We start from the raw sequence: 24271 nt of genomic DNA on the forward strand, positions 1-24271 counted from the left end.
TTTATATATATATATTATTTTTCAATAAAAGTTCATTAAAACAATCGCATTTATTTCTACTGTTATTACACATTTCTTTCCTTTAATCCTACGCTAACACAATTCTCTTCTTCTTAAGCCAACTGTCCGAATGATAAGTTTCTCTGGACAAATCTTACCTTAACATTAATAAAGCTACCATTTAAATTGAAATGTCTCACCTTTGGATTTTCAAAAAATTAGGTAAATAAATCTCGGCTATCTGCGGCTAGCAGCGCCTCTCCCCTATTACTGGGACGATATTTATGTTAACATACAACTCTACCTGCACTAGAAGTTAACCCGTCCAAAATTATTACTTTCCCTTCATTCATTAATCAGTAAATATACCATAACTATAAATAATCCATCGTTAAACTAATGCTAGAATATTTCTTTACTCAACTATAAACATGCACTGAGTTTACTGAATATGCTCTTACAATCTCAGTTAATAATTTCCTAATCTTCCCTACAGTCCTTTGCAAATATATATAGAGGTACATAAGCTCTTTGAACACTTACTTCTGGGAATTGAGTCCTCCCTCTAATACAATGTTTGGCCTGTGACTTTCTGCTCTGCATTGGGGTCCACTATCAGTCTGAGATCGCTCTCCTTCAGCTTCGGGACTGATAACCTCTGCCAGGGATACTATCCACTTCACCAATCATTCCTGGTATCATATCTTTCTTCGCTGTGCCAGATCATTCAGAGGAGTCGCTTCCCTTTACTTTATTTCTCTCTGTAGGCTGCAAGAGGGTCCAGTGTTCTTCCATAAGCATTATCTCGCGCCGTCCTCCTTCTAAATATATCTCTCGGTGGACGCTTTCGGACTTTTATGTTCCATCTCGAGAAAGTTCCCTTTTCTATAACCTATCTGTACTTTACTTAAACTATCAGAATTTAGTCAACTCACCATAACTGATTCTACAGGTGGATCACTTCCGGGGATTGTTTCCCTAGCCTACCTCTCCGAAAAGACTTTTATCACTCCTTTTCTCGCGCGCTCTTCCTTTTTTATTTCTCAAATTTCGTAACGCACCTCCTTTCCTCAACCAATCATTTCTTTCTTCCAATCATCATCTCCATTCTCATTTGCCTGTTGCACGTGACGTGCAATAGGAAAAGGTCGAGCTCCTTCCGGTGTAGCGAAGGCTTCCGGTTTCCAGAAATTTCTCGAACTTTCTTTATACATCCGGAAGTTCAGAATCTTTCCAGAACCATCCAGAATACATCTGTGTCCATTCACTTGATTCGTCTCGCCTTATTATAGAATGACCACCCCGCTCTGTGTGCAGTAAACAAAAACGCTTACACCTGGTACCCCTATTGTAATCTCTCGAGCAATCCGTCCCTAGCCATTCCATCAATTTACCCCCCCCCCCACTGTTCCATCTCGCTATCTTCGCTTGCTCTTAGGGAGTGGGCGCTGATCATATGTCTCTTTCTAATGTTTATTTTCATGGTATATTTGCTCTTAGGTTAATTATAGCCTCCACTTAATTCAATTCCATTAGAGTGAGACCCGCTATCTTAAGCAGTATTTGTGATTTGAGATGTGTATTATTGTACCAGGAGCTTCACTTAGAATTAATCTTCAAGTTTGAGGGACCGCAACCCCGAAATTGTTATAATAGAAATTTATATATTTCTCTATCTTTAATTTGTAAGATTTTATGTCTTACACCCTTTCCTCTACTACTGACTTTAGTTCTACTCTACCAAGTATATAAGTTATTTTGGGGTTACTGTTCCCAGGTGTAAGACCTTGCACTTTGCTGGATTAAAGCATAGCTGCCACTTTTCTGACCATCTCTGAAGTTTATCTAGGTCGTTCTGAAGAAGCTCTGCTTGGCGGTAATTATTAACTACTCTACCAATTTTTAAATCATCAGCAAATTTAGACATCACGCCCTTTATCCCTTCATCGATGTCATTTAAGAAAATCAAAAACAACAGTAGTCTCAATACTGATCCTTGGGAACCTCACTTCTTATATTAACCCAATCTGAAGAATAACCATTTATCACAATCCTCTGCCAACTGTCCTGAAGCCATCCTGCTATCCATCTAAGGATTTTCCCTGTGATTCACACCTGTTCCAGCTTATAAAGTAACTGCTCATGTGGGCCTTAGACAAATGCTTTGCTGAAATCTAAATAAACAATGTCGAAATTATTCCCTAAATCCAGCTCATGACTGACCCTGTCAAAATAGCTAACCAGAATTGTTAAACATGATTTTCCCTTAATAAAACCACGCTGCGTATCCTTCAGAATTCCGTTTCTATCTAATGATCTTGAATTCCACCCTTGATCATTGCCTCCATGTTTTTCCCTACTACTTAAGTTAGACTGCCCGGTCGGTAATTTCCCACTACGCTGTTAGAACCGCCTTTATGTATTGGAGATACAGTGGCACTTTTCCAATCCAACGGAATCTCTCCCGACTCCAGTGATGCTCTCATAATTAGCCTTAATGATTCAATGCACTCAATTGCCACCTCCTTTAAAATTTGGGAAGCTTAAAATTACGTTTCGGATCTTTTTTGTCATTTCAACCTCGGAACTAAAGGTTATCCCCTATTAATATAGTCAGTATATCTACTTACAAAACTACCAACCAAACAGACTCGTTTCTTAAAATAATGCTTGAGAGGTCAGCGTCCGTACTAAGAGTCTATCTTACTATACCTTTGTCGAAAGTCCCACTAATCAAGATACAGATCACAGCAATCGGAAAACAAAAAATGAATTGACAGTTCAACCTCACCCAGCTAGACTAACCTGAAAAATACTTGTCGCCAAACTACATTTCTTGGATGCAATGGTGACCTGCGCAACAATGTTTTCTCGAGCCCTGGTTATAATGATAAACTATACTGTAGATGGTGTCCTGAAAGTCTTGTTGCTTCTTTGTAAATGCTATGCTGAATAACTTAGCGACGTGTTAAAATGAATGCAATGTTGCTGATATCTTTTCAAGTAGTGGAGAGGACAATATTTATTAATGGTGTAAATTTGGTGGATGAATTGTACACGATATTGGCTTCGAATTTTACATATATCATTCAAAACTTCTCAACCAAGAATGTACAAATGATTAAATGATCAGAGTGCTTAAAATCCAAGATATTAACTGATTAAACTATCATAAATAAGCATATTTGTGATAGAAAACTGGATATACATTGCAGTTTGTTTAGGTATCTCTAAAACCAACTGCAATGTAGCAAATTTCTAATGGTTAGTTGGTTGTTGTAGGGATTTTAGACGCATCAGCAATTTAGGTCACATTTAGCCATATAATATGTCTGTAAATTGCGTGTGTTCTGTGGTCGATTTGCTGGACGAAAAACTCCAGTTTCTAGGAAGAAAAGAACAATGCTACCCTCGCTGGAAATCATGGACATGTAAGGGCGGCACCTAGAACGTCCTTTCAAATCCGCCTCGTGTCCACGTTAGTTGAACAGACTCTGTAATATAGGCCAGCCGTGTATTAATGTTATGTTTGTGTAATCAGGGTGTGTTGTGTTCTTGTGTGGTGCTGGCCTCTTGGCTACCCAGAGGCAACTCGAGTTTTCAGGAAGAAAAGAACAATGCTACCCTCGCTGGAGATCGACTAGCTCAGCCACTTTGTGAAAAAAAGGATCTGGCATCATTAACGGGATTCGAACCCAGGTCTGTTCCACCCGCCGTTGAGAGGATGGTGATTATACCAACTGTGCTACCCATGATGAGGTGGATGACTTTTACTAACGACACTGATAACAGTCACTTTAGTCTACTTTTTGTAGGTGTTCTACAATGTAGAATCGATTTCCAAAGAAAAATTACTGTTTTCGATTCTTTTTTTTTCTGTGCCATAGTATACCTACCAAACAGCGAATAATACTTCTCCTCTTTAGCTCTCAGAACAGCCTGGATTGTTTGTTGGATGCTCTCAATGCGGTGTCGAAAGCGTACCACAGGGATGCTGGTCGTCCATCTTGACTCAATTGCTACCCATAGTTGTTGCAAATTGCGGATCACTACTCTTAAGAGCTCGTTCCACCTCATCTCACGGGTGCTCAATTGGATTGATATGTATTGACTGGGGAAGCTGTCGAAGTAGACTGAATTCATTCTTGTGTCCCTAGGACCAGTGCTGTACAACTTTGGCCTTATAACATGGTCCGTCTCCATTCGTAGATGGATAGACTGCAGCTATGAAAGGATGTTTCTGAATGGAGACAATTTCCAATAGTTTGTGTCATTCAAATGTTGTTCTACTGGTATCATAGGAGCTCAATGTACACTATGAAAACACTGCCCACACCATTCACCGCCACCATCAGCCTGTATGGTTAACAACTGGAATCCATGTTGCTTTCGTCTTATTCTGGTCCTCCAATCAACGTGAAGCAGGAAAATAGAGATTCATCCGACCAAGCATCGAATCCTCTACTGTCCAGCGTAGAATTGGTGTTACTAAGCGAACTGTGACAGCAGCTCCTTGTTTTTTGCCAACTGCAGTAGAACCCGCTCGGTCGTCAGCTACAATACCCTGTTTGCGACAATACAATACGACGAGTTGTATGTTCTGAAATGCTTCTTTTGTTACCACTATAGTTCTAGGTTGTTATTTTACTGGCTCTAGCCTTTCTGCTACCTTGCACAAGGCTTGTCACCTTCCGTTGGCCTTTCACACCAACGAGCTGTTTCCAAAAACAGGATCACCGTTATCCGGATGTTATTGGGTTACTGGACCAATCTGGATATGTAAAAACTCCAGAAGAGTTACAGTGTCAAAAACACTCATACTGGTGAGGTTGGCATAGACTATCAAGCTACATTCAAACGCCCACCACACACACGCACATACACACACCATCCCTGTTTATCATTTACCTTTTTTACATCGCAGAGTACCGTACGCGATACTCTTACTAAAGGAGTATTTCATTTCATGAATAGATACGGTGTAACTAATAAAGTGGCCACCCACTATATATTTAAAAATAAATATATAATGAGGGAGGATGGCGATTCTACCAAATGTGCACCTATCTCCCTCGTGAGTAGCACAGTTGGTAGAATCGCCTTTCTCCCCCCACCGGGTGGAAAAGACTTGAGTTCGAGTTCCGTCGATGACGTGAGGAATTTTTTTATAGGCCTTTTTCGCTACGTAGCTGAGTTAGTCGGTCTCAGGAGAGGGTAGCATGGTTTTCAATCCCGGAAATGCTGGTTTTTTTGTCCAGCAAACAGAAAATCGACCACAGAACAAACGCAATTTACAGACAATATACACGGAGCAACATAGCATTAGTCGAAAAACTCTGTTACAACAACAACTGCACATATCTTTCAACTTTATTGCATGGTTTGCATATGTGTATCCGAGAAAACTGTGTATCTAATTATTGCTTCGTATCGATATTATTTAATGACTTATATCCTTTTGTTACTGAAATAAGATGGCCTGTTTTGACTTTATGCTATTTTGCAATTAGGTTGTCACAAATAAGTCGGCAGTTTCTTGTAAAACTTTTTATCTCGAGTATCTTTTTTTCTAGCTTGTCTACATAGAAGTTTTTTCATATTTTCTTTTCATTAAATCCTGCCACTACCTATTAATTCTTGAATTTCTTCTCTCGTTTTTTATTTCTCAGATTTAAAATAGCGTAGAAAATATTCCATCTGGTTTGTTTTGAAATTCGATTTTTGCTTTTGTGGGATGAAAAATCTAGGTTTCTAGGAGAGACAAACTTGCATGGTTTTTAAATTTCTTTTTCTTTCTATTTTCGCCACATGACGATATTCGGAACTTTAATAAATGGGGAAACGATTTAATTATTATTTAATAAAAACAGTTGGATGGGCAGATTGAATCCTAAAAGAATCATGGGGTTTGTAGGGGAAAAAAACAATAAAAGGGATTCTTAATAGGAAAAGATTGGAAACCGCTGCACAAAATGATTAATATCTTGTTTGGCCACAGTACCGTATCAAGAGATGAAACATGACCTTGGAATCACCGTCACAGTTAAGAGGATGCTAACTTGATCTAATCCTTGAGGCGTGGAGTAACGCCCCCTCCACCAAAGGCCAATAGCTGTGCGACAGTGACACACACACTTCTCTTTCTCACCTGGAATTCTAACACATCTGATGTGAAGTGCTACGTAAAAGCTCGAATACACTGCAGTTAATTTTATCGATATAACCCTCAATCTAAAATAAGATATGGAGTTAATTTTCCCTTTTACTGCGGTCGTTAAACTAATTATTCACTACAGTTCCATCAATCGATACAAGTAAAGTAAATTTACTCTGTCCCCTTAATATGGTTCTATGTGAGTGAGGTGCTTGAAGGGCAATCAAACATTTCGTTATATACACTGTATGATAGAGGGGCCGTTAAGGAACATTATACAGAAGTGGAAGACCAAAGAAGATGCGAGAGTTAGCTTGATTCGATATGTTTCCAAACAAAATCACTATTACAGCTCCACTGACCACAAAGTCAAGAGAAGATGGTCGGTGGTGATAAAAATGGCCCTTACATGACTTCCAAAGCGTGATGTCCGTATTACCACCAACTGAAGTTTTTGTCAATTCTTCAAACACCAACATGTTTAAATTGTTTTGCAGTTGTTGCCCACAGAAAACTGTGATTACTCATATTACTCAAATCTATGATTACATCACCAATTACTCTTCCCTTCATTTGAAAGGAGCCATGGTTCACATCCCATCGAAAACTACAGGTAGCAGGCAGATGGTCGGTATTTTTTCCAGAGATTTCAAGGGTCGCATTAGTATTACTATTAGCCATATGCTAGTTGCAGTTTTCTCATACAGGAAAAAAACAAACTGGCATTTAGAAATCACGCAATTTCCAGACAGAATACACTTTCGCTTAATGGCTTGAGTTGGCTCATAGCCAACTTGAGAAACAAACTGTAAAGTCCATCAATATTTTCTATTTACAATAGATCAAATTCGTCATATGTAATGTCCAACCTGGTAGTTAAAATGCATCGTATGTAATGACTACATGGGCGGGTTTTTTTTTCTTTCCTTTTTTAAATGTTCTTTGAATTGATAATGGGTTACATAAAATCAAGGATTTCAGAACTTGACATTTGATGTCAGCGTCGTTCGTTCGTTCTCCATTCCAAAGATAGCAGTTAATGGACAAAGTAGACTTATTTTTAGCGTGATACGTTTACTATAAACCATTTTTACACAGAGTATCAATTAAACTTCTGATTTGGCCTTGTAAAACTCCATTTTGTCGATAAATATATTATTTTTTTAGCGTTTGTTCTGAACTTGAATTTGAACTCTCCACTGAACTTGAATTAGAATAGTAACCATTAATTGCGCATAAATTGAAAAATAAACTTTTCAAGTAAACTTTTAGTTTCTTAAAACAAACTGAAAGTATCAATACTAAATAGAACTTATTTTCCAACAAGCGCGCACAGAGAAAAAATAATAATAAATAATAAGTAAACATGCATAGAAGCGCAAAAAAAATTTGTATAAACAGCAATAAAAAAGTATCATTTTAGACTATTTACAAGTCTTAAGTTATTTAACTAAATACCGAAGAATAATCTAATACTAATACCACAATGCGGTGTCAGTATTTGATATCGCATTCGTAATAGAACTTAAAAGAAAGTGAAATAGTTTTTATTTCTATATATGGGCCTAATCCAAGGTACTTGTGAGAAGGTCACAACCAGGTGATTCATCCAAAACCTTATAAGAAAATTTAGAAACAGGTTATTCAACCTAGAGGGAGTTGACTATGAAATGGGCTCAGTGTGAGAAATAGCATCAAAAGCTTGGCAATGTCCGATCACCAGACATTTTTTTATTAGCTCTATTGCCTTCTAGTACCGTCCTCGCCACACCAGGTTGTAAAGGATTAGTTTTGAATCCCGTCAATGACACTAGGTACTTTTATGGACATTTTTTCACAAAATATGGCTGAATTAGTCAGTCTGAGGTGAGGTGGTTGCATGGTATTTTCTCCAGAAACTACGATTTTTCGTTCAGCAAACAGGCCCACAGAACACATGCAATTTACAAACATATTATATACTGCTCAATATGGTCTTCATCCCTGATACGCATAAAACCCTACAACAAATCAACAATAGTACTGTTCCGCCACAAGAAATGGACTATACCAATACCTGTGTCTGAGCGAGTAGCATAGTGGTATCATCACCGTCCTCCCACACAGAGTGGAAAAGGCCCGGGTTCCCATCCCGTCGATGACGCGAGGGACTTTTATGGGCTTTTTTCACTCCGTGGCAGACTTAGTCGGCCTCAGACATAGATAGTAAGGTCTCCCCACGAGTTCAGGGAGGGACCTTACTATCAATAAAGCAGGCAAATCGACCAGAGAACAAACGCAATTGAGAGACACAATACACAATTCTGATCTGTATGGAGGATACTCGATCACTTCTCTGTGCAATTTCTGGGTGACTACAATAGTGTGCTGATATGTCAGATATCCATAACTGATACTGAATCCCTGGATATCGGTTATGCTCAACAGTCTCTGAACAGATTGCCCAACAGTCTTTATGAAGAAATTGGTAATTTCTTCGTGAAGACCAATAAAATCAAAACATTAACGAAGGAATTCTGAAACAATGTAAAAACGTGCTTAAGTGGCATGTCTTTGTTTTGTTTGTGGAAGTCCTGGAGCAGATGAAATCCGGTAGATTCCGCCTTTTAAAGGAGATATCAGAAGATTTTAATTGGATTGGTTAGAACCGAGTCCCTCATTAGGTCGTCCAGCTTTTACTTATTAGGGAAATGTGGAGCTTTACTTGAACAGGCTTCTCAGGAATAGTCCCAATTATCCTGTACATCCAATTCATTATCAAATTCAGAATACTCTTCTCTGAAAAATGAATTGAGATTTGGCAATAGAGGATGATGGCATATGGGGTTATACTACGACTTTTCGATCCGCAGACTTTTTTGAACTTTGATATGTACTGTTGATCAACCATAGGATTCATAATCCAAAATGGGGCCTCATGTGTACGGAAAACTGTTGCCACTAAAGATCTTATGCGTCATCTACTTTGAACTCCTAATATGCACAAAAATAGCAGAACGAGTCTGGAGATAACTTGCACCTTTCTTTGATAGCTAACTGACAAAAAAATCTTATTATACGAAAACTAATGGCTCTCATATATAAATAGATGTAAATGTCGCAAAAACATAAAACGTTGAATTGCATCCAAAATACTGGCACTAAAGTAAAATCAAGACACCACTGGATTCAGTACACAAAATACATATAGGAAACAACTAAAAATAAACATTTCTTGGTAATTATATAGCGTATCTAGTCTCTGGCCACATCATCAATTGTCATACAGCGATCAGCTCTGATGACATAATCTGAAAAGATAGTGTAAGATATAAATGCTGTATTTATGTAAATTTTGTTTTATGCTCATTAAGAGGTTTGTAAATTTTTGTAAATAAATGTGTGGCTTTAATGTTCTGCTAACAACCGCTTTTACACACCCTAGAAATTGGAATTTTCTGAAAATTGTAGTCAGATTTGCGTATGTGGGGGGTGTTAAAGACGTCAATAGGGTGTTCAGCAAATTGCAAATTTTTAGTTAAGTTAATAAGAGAATTGCAGAATTGTAAAAAAAAAAAAATAATAATATACTAAAAAATACACGCCCCCCCCTCTCCCCACAATATCATTTTCTGTTGGTCAAGGGTTAACCTCGCTGTAGTTGTTGCGGGGTTTTAGGCGTATCAGCAACTTAGTTCATATTGGCCGTTATACGTCTGTAAATTGCGTGTGTTCTGTGGTCGATTTTTCTGTTATCTAAACAAAAAATCAGAGTTTCCGGATGGAAAAACCACGCTACCCACGCCTAAGACCAACTAACTCAGCCAACTGTGCTACCCATGATAGCATCCCCGCTGTAAGAAAGTTTCGATATATGAACGACATTTTGTCTCTGTTGTCGCGCATCACTCCCCGCGCATACAGTGCCCTATTGTTAATTAGAAGCATTTTAGCACCAATCCCTAAATTTAAATCCATACAGCACGTAATTAAATTTAGATAATCAAATCTATTTGTCAAAGGACAACCTTTCATAGGATGAAAGCAGGTATTTTATAGCAAATCATGGCAAGATCACAGTACGAAAAAATAAACATAACGCACACCTCATTTTTTGGTATAAATATAAAAATCTATGGGCTATAAATCAACTCCATTTTATTTATTTTTTCTTTAAAGAAGAAATTCAACGATTTATGCGGACAATGTTTTTTTAGGATTGTACTAAACAATATTGGTCAGTGAGATTAATGTACCGAATTTCCAATAGTTCGCATTACCTTTACAAAATATAAGTTTTGAGATTTACTAGCACCGATGATTGATGTAATTTTAGCTATTTTATTATTTATTTATTTTTAAAAACAGACGTGATTTGTCAACATTCAGCGCTGCACTGCGGCAGTTTTAATAGCAATGATCTGTTGTAAGTGAATGACGTCATAAGTTGCAGGTTTATTATTACAGAAGACAACACGCGCTGTTCAGTCGACATCTTACAACAAAATTCATAAATGGCGTGTTTTAACTTTCTCCAATTACTCACTAATCATTTTAAGTTAACAAGAGGAATCAGGTACTTTTTTTGGTAATTTTAGCTTCGGTATAACATTTTAGTTTAATATAAAAACCAATTTTAATCGCTTCGCATAGTTCTAAACAGTACCGCAACTAAAATTTGTTGCGCCTCTGATGGACAATTTTTTTTTCATTTCAAATAAAATATTTTTAATTATTAAATTATTAAATATATTTAATTATTAAATATTCTTAATTATTAAATATATTTAATTATTAAATATTCTTAATTATTAAATTATTAAATTATTACATATTCTTAATTATTTAATATTAAAATAAATTATATTTATTTTAACGTTAAATAATTTAATAAATTTTAAATTATCTAATATTAATTTAATACACACAACTAAAATTATTCCATTTCTTAACCCCCCCCCCCCACTCATCCCAGCTTGGACTGAGGTGCGGCTCTTCGGATTCTCTTTTTTTTTTAATTAAATCAAAAATGGCTCTTCACTCAAAAAAAGGTTGCCGACCCCTGTATTAGGGTTTTAGGAGCATCAGCGACTAGGGCCGTATTCCTCTATATGTACTGTCTGTGAATTACGTGTGTTCTGAGGTTGATTTTCTCTTTGCTGGATAAAAAAATTCGAGTTTCCTGGAGAAAAACCGTTACCCTCGCCTGAGACCGATTAACTCAGCCATGTTGTGAAAAAGGCCCATAAAAATTCCTCTCGTCATCGACGGAACTCGAACTCAGGTCTTTTACACCCGGTGTGGGGAGAATGGCAATTCTATCAATTGTGCTTCCCATGAGGACAAACCTTAAAGGTACCGACACGCTATTGAAGTAAGTGGCAGTAACTTATGTGTGAGACCTACATGTGTCGGGATATTATTTCGCAGCCTAGTATATATATAGTTGATAACAGTGCTGATAAAGAATAAGTGACAAGCACTGTAGGTCTTCTAATCTTTATATTTTCAATTAAGGATTTTCCAACAAGGAGATAAGTCTTTCGTGTACTTGCTGTAAAAATCTCAAAACTCACAACTGTGGGTATAACAGATGCAAATTATTTGAAGCCAGTTCTTGTTGACCATATAAAACAGATAATTAATCCATTGCACTTGTGGGTAGCACAGTTGGTATATAAATACCGTCCTCCCCACAACGGGTGGAATAGACCTGAATTCGAATCCCGTCAATGAAGCGAGGAATTTTTTTAATGGCCCTTTTCACTACGTAGCTGAGATAGTGGGTCTCAGGCGAGGGTAACGTGTTTTACCTCCGAAAAATCGGATTTTTTATCCAGCGGGCGGTTAGGTGGACCGCGGAAAGCACGTTGTTTATAGGACATAATATACGTGACTCAATATGGTCTTTGAAAACATTTTTAAAAATGGTTTGTCTCTTGTCGTAAGGCATCTATTTTGTACGTTGCTAATCTCGATTTCATGACCTTTATTAAAAACTACTATTATGAGACTTCGTGCTATTGGGCTACAATATATTAAATTACATAAGTCCTTAATGGTCTGACTGCTGTATTTTTTCATTCGACTTCCTTGATGCAGTGTAATTAGCTATTCACACTACTGACTTTGGTCTAAGTAATACAACGATCAGGTTTGCTAAGATTTCTAATTAGACCCTTCAGAATACCATGACCCAGTCTAATTTGTGTAGGGTCTAATATTTGTGTAGGGCCAAATTTAAATTTGGACTAAAATCATGAATGAAACCAGGGCAGGAGAGTAAAAGGCTCAAAGTAGTAGGAATTCTTTGGTTTACGGGGCCTTTCTCCTTCAGGGTGAATGAGGGTAATGTTCTCTACTTTCTAAATGCTTCCTAACATCCATAGCAGACATGATACAGCCAAAAGACACGCCTTTGTGTGTTTTCGATTGAAACAGTGTGAGGACACCAAGAGCAAATTCAGCATTCTGATAGGTGAATATGAGAGCTTGAAGAACAGGGTTGCTGTCCTAGAAGGAATTAAAATGATGGACTCATCAAACACTATGCTGCTCAACTCAACACTTGAGCCTACACTCATGCATCAGACAATACAGCGAAATCCTTAGCAGCTCAAAGCGCTGGTCCCACAGGAAGTAGCTGTTATTAGTAACTCTATTCTCATGGAAACTGAAAATATATTATTCAAAAAGGGCAGATGGAATTCGACCTGAGTTTGTCTGTCAATGGCAATTTTTAATGTCGTTGTAGAACAGTCACCATTTTTAAGGACACAAAAGGCGATTTGTTGGTACTGATAATATTAAAACTATATCTAGATTTATTTAACAAATATAGGGCAACGTCATAAAAAGCTGCAAGTTGGGATTAAATATGAAAGTATCTGGAACTTTGCCCAAACAATATAGGAAGGGATACATGATTAGAGCCTCGTCAACCATTTTGGCCCTGAAGAGATTGTGCAAGGCTCATGAGGTACAATTTTTCCCAGCAAAGTCTATGCTTGTTAACAAGAAAGACTGTTTTTATAAGGATGGGATACATTTAAATAGAAGGTGTGTCCACCAAGAATATCCAGATAAAGGAACTACGAGGTGACAGTAATTATGACATATTTATGTGAGATTTACTTAAAGATGTAACTACCATCAAGAGTAAGGGGAAGGGATTTAGCTTTCGCAAAGTCGACTACAATGGTCTTTAATTGATTAATCTGATTACTTTCAATGATGCAGCAACAAAGGAAGTGGATGCAAAAAATAATAATTTTGACATCATATGGTTAGGTTTCAGTAAAGTTTTTGATATGTTCCCCATGTGCGATTGCTGCACAAATTGGAATAATGCGGCATTAGGAGCAAATTACTGCCGTGGATAAAGGAATGGTTGTGGTAGAAGGTGGAAGGTGGTTATTAATTGTCACTGCTTTTGTACTAATGTTATTAGCGGAGTTACTCAAAGTTCAGTGTTGGACCTTTTATTATTTTCAATATTTAATAACGTTATTGATAAGTCATATGAAACTTATTTTCGAAGGTTTCTGATAATTTAAAGTTTTACAGGGTGGTTAATGAAAGGAATCAAGGCTGCTACTACACAAGGTATCAAAAAATTAGGCAGACGGACTGAGAAGCTGCAATTGAAGTTTTACATTGATAAATTCAAGGTACTGCATATGGGTGGCAGTAATCCAAGAGAAGCTCTACACTACACTCAAGGTAGTGGAGAAAGAAAAGCTCTCTGTGCGATGCAGACATACTGCTACTACAATCATGGGATTTTATCTATGATATACAGGTATTTAGGTATTTAGTAGAACAGAGAAGGAGGTGAGCATCTCTTTGTCTAAGACAATGGTTAGGCCGCATCTCAGTACTGCACACAGGTCTGGAAACTTTTTCAAGGAAGAATGTACTGCAGATCTTGAAACGGATACAGAAAAGAGCAACGAGATTGGTGAAAGGAACAAAAGGATACTGGTACCAAGAACGACGTCAGTTCTGCAAACTGCAGCGTCTGGAAACTAGGCACCTGTAAGGAGATGTGATTGAAGTGTTTAAGTACTTTAATGGGTTGAGTTATTTAAATGCTGATGGTATCGTAACTTTTACTTGGACGACACACATATGAGCATATAAATTTAAACTGAGGAAGAATGGTAGCAGAATAGATGTGTGCATATTTGCTTTCAGTTAGAGTGTTTGAATTTTGGAGCAACCAAACACTCTGGTGTTTGATTGTTCTAACTTCCATCTGTTATTGTGAAGATAGACAAATTTTTAGAGGGGTTGGACAGATGAGGGGGGAGTAGCGTCTTTTTTGCATCATTTGCCACTGTTAATACTAATACTAACACTAGTACTAATCTGCAATCCCAAATGAATAGACTTTGAAGAAATCTCTCTCTGGCCATCGACGGTATTTCAACCTATGCCTTTCAAAACCAATGGAAAGTAGTGAAGCCATTAGGAATCATGAGTGAGGACAATGTACAGTCACTGTGGTCAATCGTGTGCATGTTTTTTGAACTAATACAGCTACCTAGTCCAATCTACCATAACCATTGTGTCACCTTTCTGTGCGATGACCGTGAAATTTCGATGATATTTATGTTGTAAGGCGTCCCATCGTCCTGGTCGTACTTTCTTTGTCTTCTCTATGCGATCTGCCATCCGTAGCGCCATATTACTAATAACACTGTTACGATCTACGGGACGATGGAAAAATACGGATTCACGTCGCCACACACGGGAGGAGTCAAGTAAAAAGTGGGTAATGAGATACGTGAGTACCATAGTAATGTTCCCTTTTTTAAACAGCTACTGGTTTGCTTTCCCTAGAGCTCTGCGGTGCTCATAACCGCCAAGGATTTGAGGAGTTATGTTTGTTTATATTTGGTAGCCGGCGTAGTCAGCTAAACTACATTTACGTGTAATGCAGAAACTGCTCCCTGACATTATCACACCAGGTAGGAAAAATTAGAAATTGCTAAACATGTTTCCTAACCTGCAGGGATTTGCAAATGGAATTTGATAGTAATTATTGTGCACCATGAGCTTATTTCGAGAGATTTTCCTCACTCGCATATACAAACGCATAAATTCTTTAGAGAAAGTCAAAGGTCAAATTCGAGGTCACAGAAACCGTGAAAAATTGTCCTAGAAACTAAAGATGAAAATAAAACGTGGTGTGATCAAATGATGGTTTATAAAATTAAACACTACTATAACATGTTGAAGGAATAGTTGCAAACTGCAACCAGTAATTCTGACGAGATGTCAACTTCCACCTGGCATACGAGCGAAAATTGAATAAATTCAGAAAAGCACAGCAGAACGGTCCCCTGCTTAAAGTATGACGCCACTGGGAAGTCCTCGCGAGTAGTGCAATGATTATAAACACCATCCTCTTCATAATGGCTGGAAAAAGCCCTGGTTTGAATCCCGTCAATGATTCGAGGAACTTTTTATTTCATTAATGGCAGTTGTAAAGGGTTTTTTTTTGTTGTTGTTGTTTGTTTATTAAACTAAGCGGTTCCAGCCAGCCTTCCAGCAACCCTGCTATCTATTTACTAGGGCTCACAATGCCGGTCAAAATCTTAATACCGGTATTTCGGTATTTTTAATTTATAAAACCGGGATACCGGTATTCCAAAAAAAAAAAAAGTTATGGGGGGGAATCATTTATTTATTTATTAATTTTTATTTCCCTCTACCTTATTATCGCCATCAGTGGCCATTATTATGATTTTCGCACAGCAGCTCCCCTCAAACACTAAGCCCCACAAGCTACCTGACTGCGTTAAAAAAATTTGAATTTCCAGGAGCTGGGGGATGTTCCCCCACACACATGAGTATATGTGAGCTGTCAGTTTCTCAAGAGCAATGACACAAATATAAAACAAAAGTAATTTATCATACAAATCTACTTAGAATACCTAACTGGTGTTCATTTACATCTAATCTATTAATTGTTCACATTTAATCTGTTAATACATGCTATCATTTTCATAACATTTCTCTCAATTAACAATCTCAACCCTCTCTACATCTTCAACCACTAAACTAATTCAATCTTAATCACTTCCTCATATTTCTCTTAATCACCAATATCAATTTCTTCACAACAGCAATCTATAAGCCGCTAACTTAATGCTAACAATTCCATATAACCTCTTAATTTAGCAGCATCAATTTTCTTTATAACTTCATCCATCTCAATACTAAACGTTCCTTATTTCTCGTGTTTCTTCATCTTCAACACTGTTTGTTTTGGGATTTATTGGGCGCATCGGCAACTATGGCCATAGTGCACCAGACTTCAACCTTGCTCTAAAATAATCTCCTACTTTATCTAAGTACCATTTCCCAAACAACACAGTTCAGAGGACTTACCTTCCTTCTCTTTCACGGTGGGATTCCTTTGTGTGGGTTCCTTCCACGGAGTAGGTTATGTCTCTGTCTCTCTCTCTTCTTAGCAGAACTCTGCATTTCTGCTGTATAGCTCTTCCAGTACTGTCTTATTTCGAGAACAGTTCTCTGTTAATACTGAAGTAAATTACCAGAGCAGTAGTAGAAGCCAGGGCACTATCTGACTGGCTTGTTATTCAACTTCTGGATTAACTTCTAGCACAGGAACATGCCCGGAGGAATCCTTCACTATATAGCTGGACACTTCCAGAACTGGACCCAAAACTACCACTGGAAGTCTGCAACCCCTCCAAACAACAACCACAAACCCCTCTTTTGATCCGAGCACCTTATTTATTTATTTCTCATTTATTTATTTATTGAATTTATTGCAAAAATTACAATCGCCCCTTGTACTACTTTTTTATTCGCAAGCTTATGTGCAAACCCCAGAGGGGTTTGCACGCATTTAAGTATCTCCCTCTATGTAATTTAAACCTGACCCAATCACGGTGTTATTTTTTAAACTCACTCTTCTTCCTTTAGTTGGAAAAACAGAATATTTTTCCCACACAACGAAACGCTTTCATCTTTTACCTCAAGATCACCTGTTCACAATTCCTTTGAACTGCTCCATACCGATACCCTTTCCCAAAATGCACTAAGTGTCGCATCCTCAAGTAGAGGTGTAATAAAGGGATTCAGCTATTGTTCAGAAGCTTTTAATTTTAACCCTTCCACCTGCCATACCATTGTTCACCATATTCCTTAATTGCCCTACCAGGCCTACTGCCACTAATGGAAATATTTCCGTAATGATGTTTTCGTTATTCCTTGAGTGCTTCACACACACACACACACACACACACACACACACACACACACACACACACACACACACTATACTTGTTGCATTTGTACTGCGTATAACAATCCCTCATTTCCAAATTCAGCAGTATTAATGATTTATTGTTGTCGATTTTATAACCTTCATATGAATAAATCATGGATAATTATTTTTTAAATTACTGCCGAAAAACCGGTATTTTTGTATCAATCCCGGGATTTGAATACAAGAAAAAAAAATGACTGGGATCCCAGTATTCGGGATACAGCACCATTGGCACGTTAGATATTCATGGATTCATGGAGGGCTCCACGAATCTGAACTGTACACTTCCCACATAATTTGCCACAGAACAGTTCGAAACACTTCAATCAGTCGCCTGTGATGCTCCTCAAGTTGTAGTAAGTTTGGATTAAACCAATTCGGTTGTTCTCTGCCCTTATGGTCTTCTGCTGGGAACAATGTTTCATTATCCTTCCTTTGGTGCTGAAGTTCCAATCTTTCCTGCCAGAAAAACACCAACTGACCTGAGGTGCGTTTCTTTTCTTCCTTATAACTTGAATCCACCTATGTTATTATATTGTGGACTTGGTGTTACGATGGCAGCAGGCATTTCCTGTTGTTTTATACTTTGTATGGACTATTGTTATCCTAGCTGAAGCCATGGCAACGCATTTTACATTCGTTTACTGAGTAGTATATCGGGAAATACTATTTTTCTGGAAACAAGCCAGGGAACGTGTTGTAATTATTAGGTACCTATGTTTGCTACCTAGCAATTACAGATTTACAACTGGTTTTGGGTCCGGATACGGTTGCTGTTCCACAGAGATGATGTTTCAGAAGAAATTTCAAAGAAATGACCCATACGAATAACGAATGGAAACTTTTTAAAATATTATTTCGTTAAGAATGAACAACAGTTTTTTTCTCCGATTGCATACAATTGGATGAAAAATGATGTGTCCATGTTGTTGATAAACACGACAATTTGAAAGTTGCTTCGGATGTTCATTGTAATGTGTTAAGACAGTCTAACGCTGCACGTGCAAATAGCGAAAGTTCGAAAATCTTTGATTTCTCCCTCATTAATTATCAATCCATCATTAATCTTGTTCATAAATCATAAGCAACTTTAGGAAGTGGATTTATTTGCAATAAAAAGACACACGCATGATGCATCTATGCTTTAAAAGGAGTAAAATATCAGTTAAAAATGCTAAAATATTCTTTATTAACTTAGCATATTTTTCCAATAAAAAATTAAATATTCTTTCAAAGATAACTGAAATTAATTTTTCTAAGTCATCAGAAACCTTTTGTCAGATAGAATTGCTATGATTTCGAATTGGAAAAAAAATTAGAATTGGGCATACGACAAATGGATGTAAGAATAATTCTGAACCATTTTGATATCAAGAAAGCTTCAAGACCTGATGGCATTTCTCCACCTGTTTACAAAACCTCTGCTCCTGTTTTGTACCGCTTTTATACTTTCTTATTCCATTAGATTAGTGTTTTTTCCTTCTGCATGGAAATTTACTCACATCGAGCCAATTCTCAAACAAGGGCGACCAATTCTTTCCCTTCCAATTCTTCTCCGATTGAAATTATCACTACTCTTTCCAGAATAATCGAGACACCCATCAACTGTTAACTCTTACTCTATCTTGAATCTTTCCATCTGATCCATGATCGCCAATATGGATTCTGTCAGTGTCGATCCACTGGTGATATATTTGCTTATGTTACTCATCTTTGGACAAATTCGATGAAAAGTTTGGTGCAACTCTCAGTTACTCTAAATGTTTACAAGACTTTTGATCGTGTTTGGCATGCAGACTGATTTTTACAATTGGATATCCAGGGTTCTCACTTACCGCTCACTGGCAGGTCACGATGGTAGACAGTTCTCTGTGTCTAACTTCTCCAGTAATGCTGGTGTACTATAAGGTTTAGTTCTTCCTCCCACTCTTCTCCTTTTGTATATTAACCACTTTCTCCCACTGACTGGAAATCATGTTCATAGTTTTGTTTATGACAAAGAGGAGCTTATGAAGAGGAAACTTTTTTCTGAGAGACGAAATCAAATTATTATCAAATCAGAGAATGTGCATCTTATCTCCTTTACATTTAAAGCACGTATTAAACAATTTAAATAATTTATTGGTTTGAGTTACAAAATCTACAAAGTTTTACAAAATTCTATTAATGATCTAATTATGTCAAATAATTAAATTAAAGTTATAGGAGTTCGCGATGTGATTACAGTTTGGTTTTAACTTCGGATACTTGGGTTAGATGAATTCTTTATTGGCAATTTGATAATCTTTAACACTATTATGAGTGTTAATTCCAATATTTGCAATATAAAATGTACAATTACTAATTACTTAATTAATTAATATATTTAGAGAATATCTCCAGAGTTACTGCCTTAAATTAGGTTGGAAGGGCTTATTTGTTTACATGAGTTCTTGGAGTGGACTGAGCGAGATATTTCTATAGATTAGGGGGTTTATTTTTGGTGTACCCAATGGGAACTTATTATGGGGCATATATTATATTATTATGATGATATTAACTAGTATTAACTACTGGAATCACGTAAACAGGTAAGCCCTTCCAACCTATTTTTAGGAGAATAAACTCTAGGGATTTCTAGTTAACCATATTAATTAAGTAAGTAATTAGTAATCGCAATTATATTGTAAGTATTGTAAATTGTATATTGTAAATATTGGGATTAATACGCGTAAGAGTGTCAAATGTTATCAAACAGCCCATAAAGAATCCATCTGTAACCCAAGTATCCAAAGTTAAATCCAAACAATTGTAACCCCCATCGCTAATTTTTATAACTTTAATTTAATTAATTATTTAATATAATTAGATTATTAATAGAATTTTGTAAAACTTTGTAAATGTACCTCAAATCAGCCTTCTAACCCCACAGGCCTGAAGGTGGGAAGTACTCTTTCTGTTTGTTCTGAAGGCGAAAGAGGCCAGAAGAGTTCACATGTTCATTGTTCCAGGATATAAAAGGTTCATAAATGGTCAGTGGTCCGAAAAATGGCGGAATTTTGGAGAAGGAAATCCTGGAGTCACGTATAAGCTAGGGGACGAGAAGCTAAGAGTAATTTTTTTCCAGGAGGAAAAGACTCAGGTATTACGATTCAATCTGACATGAAATTTTCCATAAAACGCAAATGCCCTCGTGGGTAGCAGTTGGTAGAATCGCCGTCCTCCCCACACGGGTGTAAAAGACCTGAGTTCGAGTCCTGTCGATGATGTGAGGCATTTTTATGGGTCTTTTTCACAACGTGGCTGTATCAGTCAATCTCAGCCGATGGTGGCTTTTTTTTGTCCAGCAAAGAGAAAATCGACCACACAACACACTCAATTTACAGACATTATATATACAGAGTATCATGGAGTTAGTTGCCGATACTCCTAAAACCCTATTACAACAGAATAAATAGACGACTAGGAAGACACGTGATGTCTTGTCATTGATTTATAGGGAGAAGGACGTCAATAGCCCTCTATGCCAGATGATGCTTAAAAGACCTTTGTTATATCATATTCAGGTCTGAAAACCCCATCTGGTTTTCAAAGAGGACTCCACCTACCTTGCCATCGTATTTTTTAAAATTGTTCTGATGTCTGCTTTCGTAATATTGGGTATATATACTTAGCAAAAAAAGATATCCAGAACAGTAAAATATAGATCTCTGTGTCAAGTCCAAAACTGAATACCTATTTCATGCCCATCAGTCACAAGTCTCCCATTAACGTTGCTCAATATTTGCATATTCTTGTAATGTTGAAAAGTTTTAAATAAATTTAAAAACAAATTTAAAAAATCAAATTACAGTTTTCGTATTCATATAAATACTATTTGTTGGACTTAATAAAAAGACACGTGAAGTATTTTAATTGTAATATCCTTAATATTTAGTTAAATATATTATGCTTCTGTGTCTGTGTGCCTTATTTTCATCCACAGCTGAAAATATTTTTAAAGGAACTGTGAATAAAATTCACAGGTTGACGGGTTTTAATGAAAGTGGGGAACGGTTAATATCTAGAGACCATCGGGACATTTTTACCAAAATTGATTCAATATTTATTATTCATAAAATCAGCAAACAGTTCGTCCCTTTTCTGGGATGCTTTTCACACTCTTTCATTCAATGTCAACAGGTGTTTAAAGAAACAAGATGGCGGAACAGGCTACTTACAATCTGAGGAAGGCGAACCGGTTCTTCGGTGGTATTTCTCCTCAAGGAGACGTCATTATTGGCGGCATGGTTGTAGAAACTTCCACAAAACGGGCACATGGTCCGAGTCCTGGACGGAATGATGGTGATGCGACAAGATGGACAGGTCAGCGTCGACGAGGCTGAAGACACGTTTCTCTCTTCGGCCACATCCATCTTGTCAGTGTCTGGCTAACGACCGAAACCCCTTGAAACACTCACTACCACCCCTAATGGTATCCCTGCAACTAAGGATGGTTTACTGACCCATCAGGGCTCGGTTTTCACTTTCGTCTTCGCTCTGTCCCACCATGTCTCGAATTGTACCGCACTGGTAGCCAGTTCCGTCGACTATTGATTCTCAGCAACTCCGCAAAGCAACACCGACCTTGCCATAACATTACGTCTCTTAGCAACGGGGTACACGTGCAGAGAACATACCTCGGAGACTTTTCACATGAAAGGCTCTGTGGCAAATGTCCAGAGACCTTTCAGTATTGACTCGAATATTTCCTGCAGTCCTATTGTGCGCAGAAAGGAGGGGAGGAAATGCCAACTCTTGGGTATGTTTAAATATCCCCCTCTCGGTTTGTTCTGCTGCTAAAAGTTCTTCCCACTTCATCGATTCTTTGTAATAGCACTGCATGGAAATCGTTTGATTATCATCCGAATAGGAAGGCTCTAACCAATCATTCGCCCGGACTTCCTGAGTTTGCTCCATTACTTGGTTGTAGTATCTTCACTTGAGACTTTTTCCTTTTACTTCTCAGTAAGTGACTGACCTTTAAAAAGTAATTTTCGCCTCGAAAAGGCGTGGTACTCTTATAATTCCACGCGATATTTGGGTCCCATCTCAGGAGATTACTTATCCAAAACGAAGTCATGTAAATTCATTAATAGCGTGAAATTTGTTTTTCAGAAACAGCTACAGTCAATTTTTTTATGTTCTTAACTTCCGGCGAAAAGATCACAGAGTTCCATCAACTCATGTTTAAAATATAAGTAACGAGACCAAAAATTTCAAGAAGGGTATGACAATCTGCCAAATTAAATACTCACAGCCATAGCGCTGAACATAACTCCGAGTAAAAGATATGTTCTTGTATGAAACAGGATAGAAGCTGTATAGAATTGTTTTGATTTGATATTGTACGTGCTGGATTTTGTGTTAATGAGATGAAGTGTAAGGACACTTTAAAGAAAAGGTTATTCAGAATGCAATGGAGAAATCAGCTCAATTAGTTTTTTTTACGAGCATCAACGACTAAGGCCATATTGCTTCATGTACACTGTCTGTAAATTTCGTGTGTTCTGTGGTCGATTTTCTGGACAAAAAACCCGAGTTTCCAGGAGAAAAAGCCATCCCACCTTCGCCTGAGACCGACTAACTCAGCCACGTTGTGAAAAAGGTCCATAAAAATTTCTCACGTCATTCATGTGACTCGAACTCAAGTCTTTTACACCCGGTGGTGGGGAGAATGGCGATTCTACCAAATGTGCTATCCACGAGGGCAGGTGAAGGCGTTTACACCTTCTATTACTGAGTATTTACTTATTTCTATCATTCATCTTGTTCATCCTGTCACTCTACATATCTAATGCAAAACTGATGAAAAATTTTGCCCTAATAAGACAAAGAAGCTAATCTGTCCTTTGTCTTATTTTATTTTTATCCTTAATGGAAATATGCTAGACAAACGCATTGATCTTTGTAGTAATTGCATACCTGGAGTGAATTCGAGAAATAGAGTACTAAAATACATATTGTTCAAATGTTGTAATTACACCATAATTTAAACTTTATCTCCTACTGCACGTTTTCATCAAAAAAATTATAATTATATATTATACGATGAGGGGGTACTTTATTAGGCGCTCCTAACCTTTAACTCTCGGAATAACCAGGATTCGTCGTGACATTCACTCAACAAGGTGACGAAAGCGTACCACAGGGACACTGATCCATGTTGAATGAACTGATTTCCAAAGTTAGTTCAAGTTGGATGGTTGCGGGACTCTACTCCGAAGAGCTTGTTAGCCTCATCACACAGATACTGAATTAGACTGAAATTTGATGAATAGTGCGGCCACTTCAGTAAGCTTAATTCGTTCTGGTGTTCCTGGAACCATTTCTGTGTAATTAGGACCTTGTGACATTACCCATTATCCTGTTGGAAGTTGTTACTCTGTTGCAGACGCCGCAGCACCGACTTACACCGTATATATTACATCCAAAATTGCGTATGTTCTGTGGTTGATTTGTTGTTTGCTGGACGGAAAAACCGAGTTTCTGCTATGTAAGACAACAAATATCTTCTTTCATCTTCTCACCTCCAACCCATGCACGGCACTAAGTACTATAGGTTCTAATACCTCTCGTGTTTGGGATTTCCATTAAAAAAAAAAAGATAAAATCATGTTACCCTTGCATGACACCAACTAACTGAGCCACATTGTGGAAAATATCACAAAACGTCCTCCCGTCATTGACAGGCTTCGATCACTTCTTCCACCAGTATAAGATGGTGCTTATATATATACTGTGCGCTACCAGCGAGAGCCCTACTGGAAGAACCCATTCGCAGATGGATACACTGCGGCCATGAAGGACTGCTC

At 37.5% G+C, this 24271-nt stretch overlaps 1 protein-coding gene across 1 annotated transcript in view; it reads right to left on the minus strand.

The window, feature by feature from the left end:
- LOC150077891 (putative E3 ubiquitin-protein ligase HECTD2) overlaps positions 1–21976 on the minus strand; it is a 67357-nt gene extending 45381 nt beyond the window's left edge. The window contains exon 1 of the mRNA XM_090385510.1: positions 21638–21976. Coding sequence (XP_090241636.1) covers positions 21638–21832 — 195 coding nt within the window. The 5' untranslated portion in view covers positions 21833–21976. The remainder of the gene's footprint in view (positions 1–21637) is intronic.
- Positions 21977–24271: the final 2295 nt, after the last annotated feature.

The sequence above is a fragment of the Mastigoproctus giganteus genome, chromosome 11 (genome assembly GCF_048544385.1).
Source record: "Mastigoproctus giganteus isolate SK-2022 chromosome 11, ASM4854438v1, whole genome shotgun sequence".
Lineage (NCBI taxonomy): Eukaryota > Metazoa > Arthropoda > Arachnida > Uropygi > Thelyphonidae > Mastigoproctus > Mastigoproctus giganteus.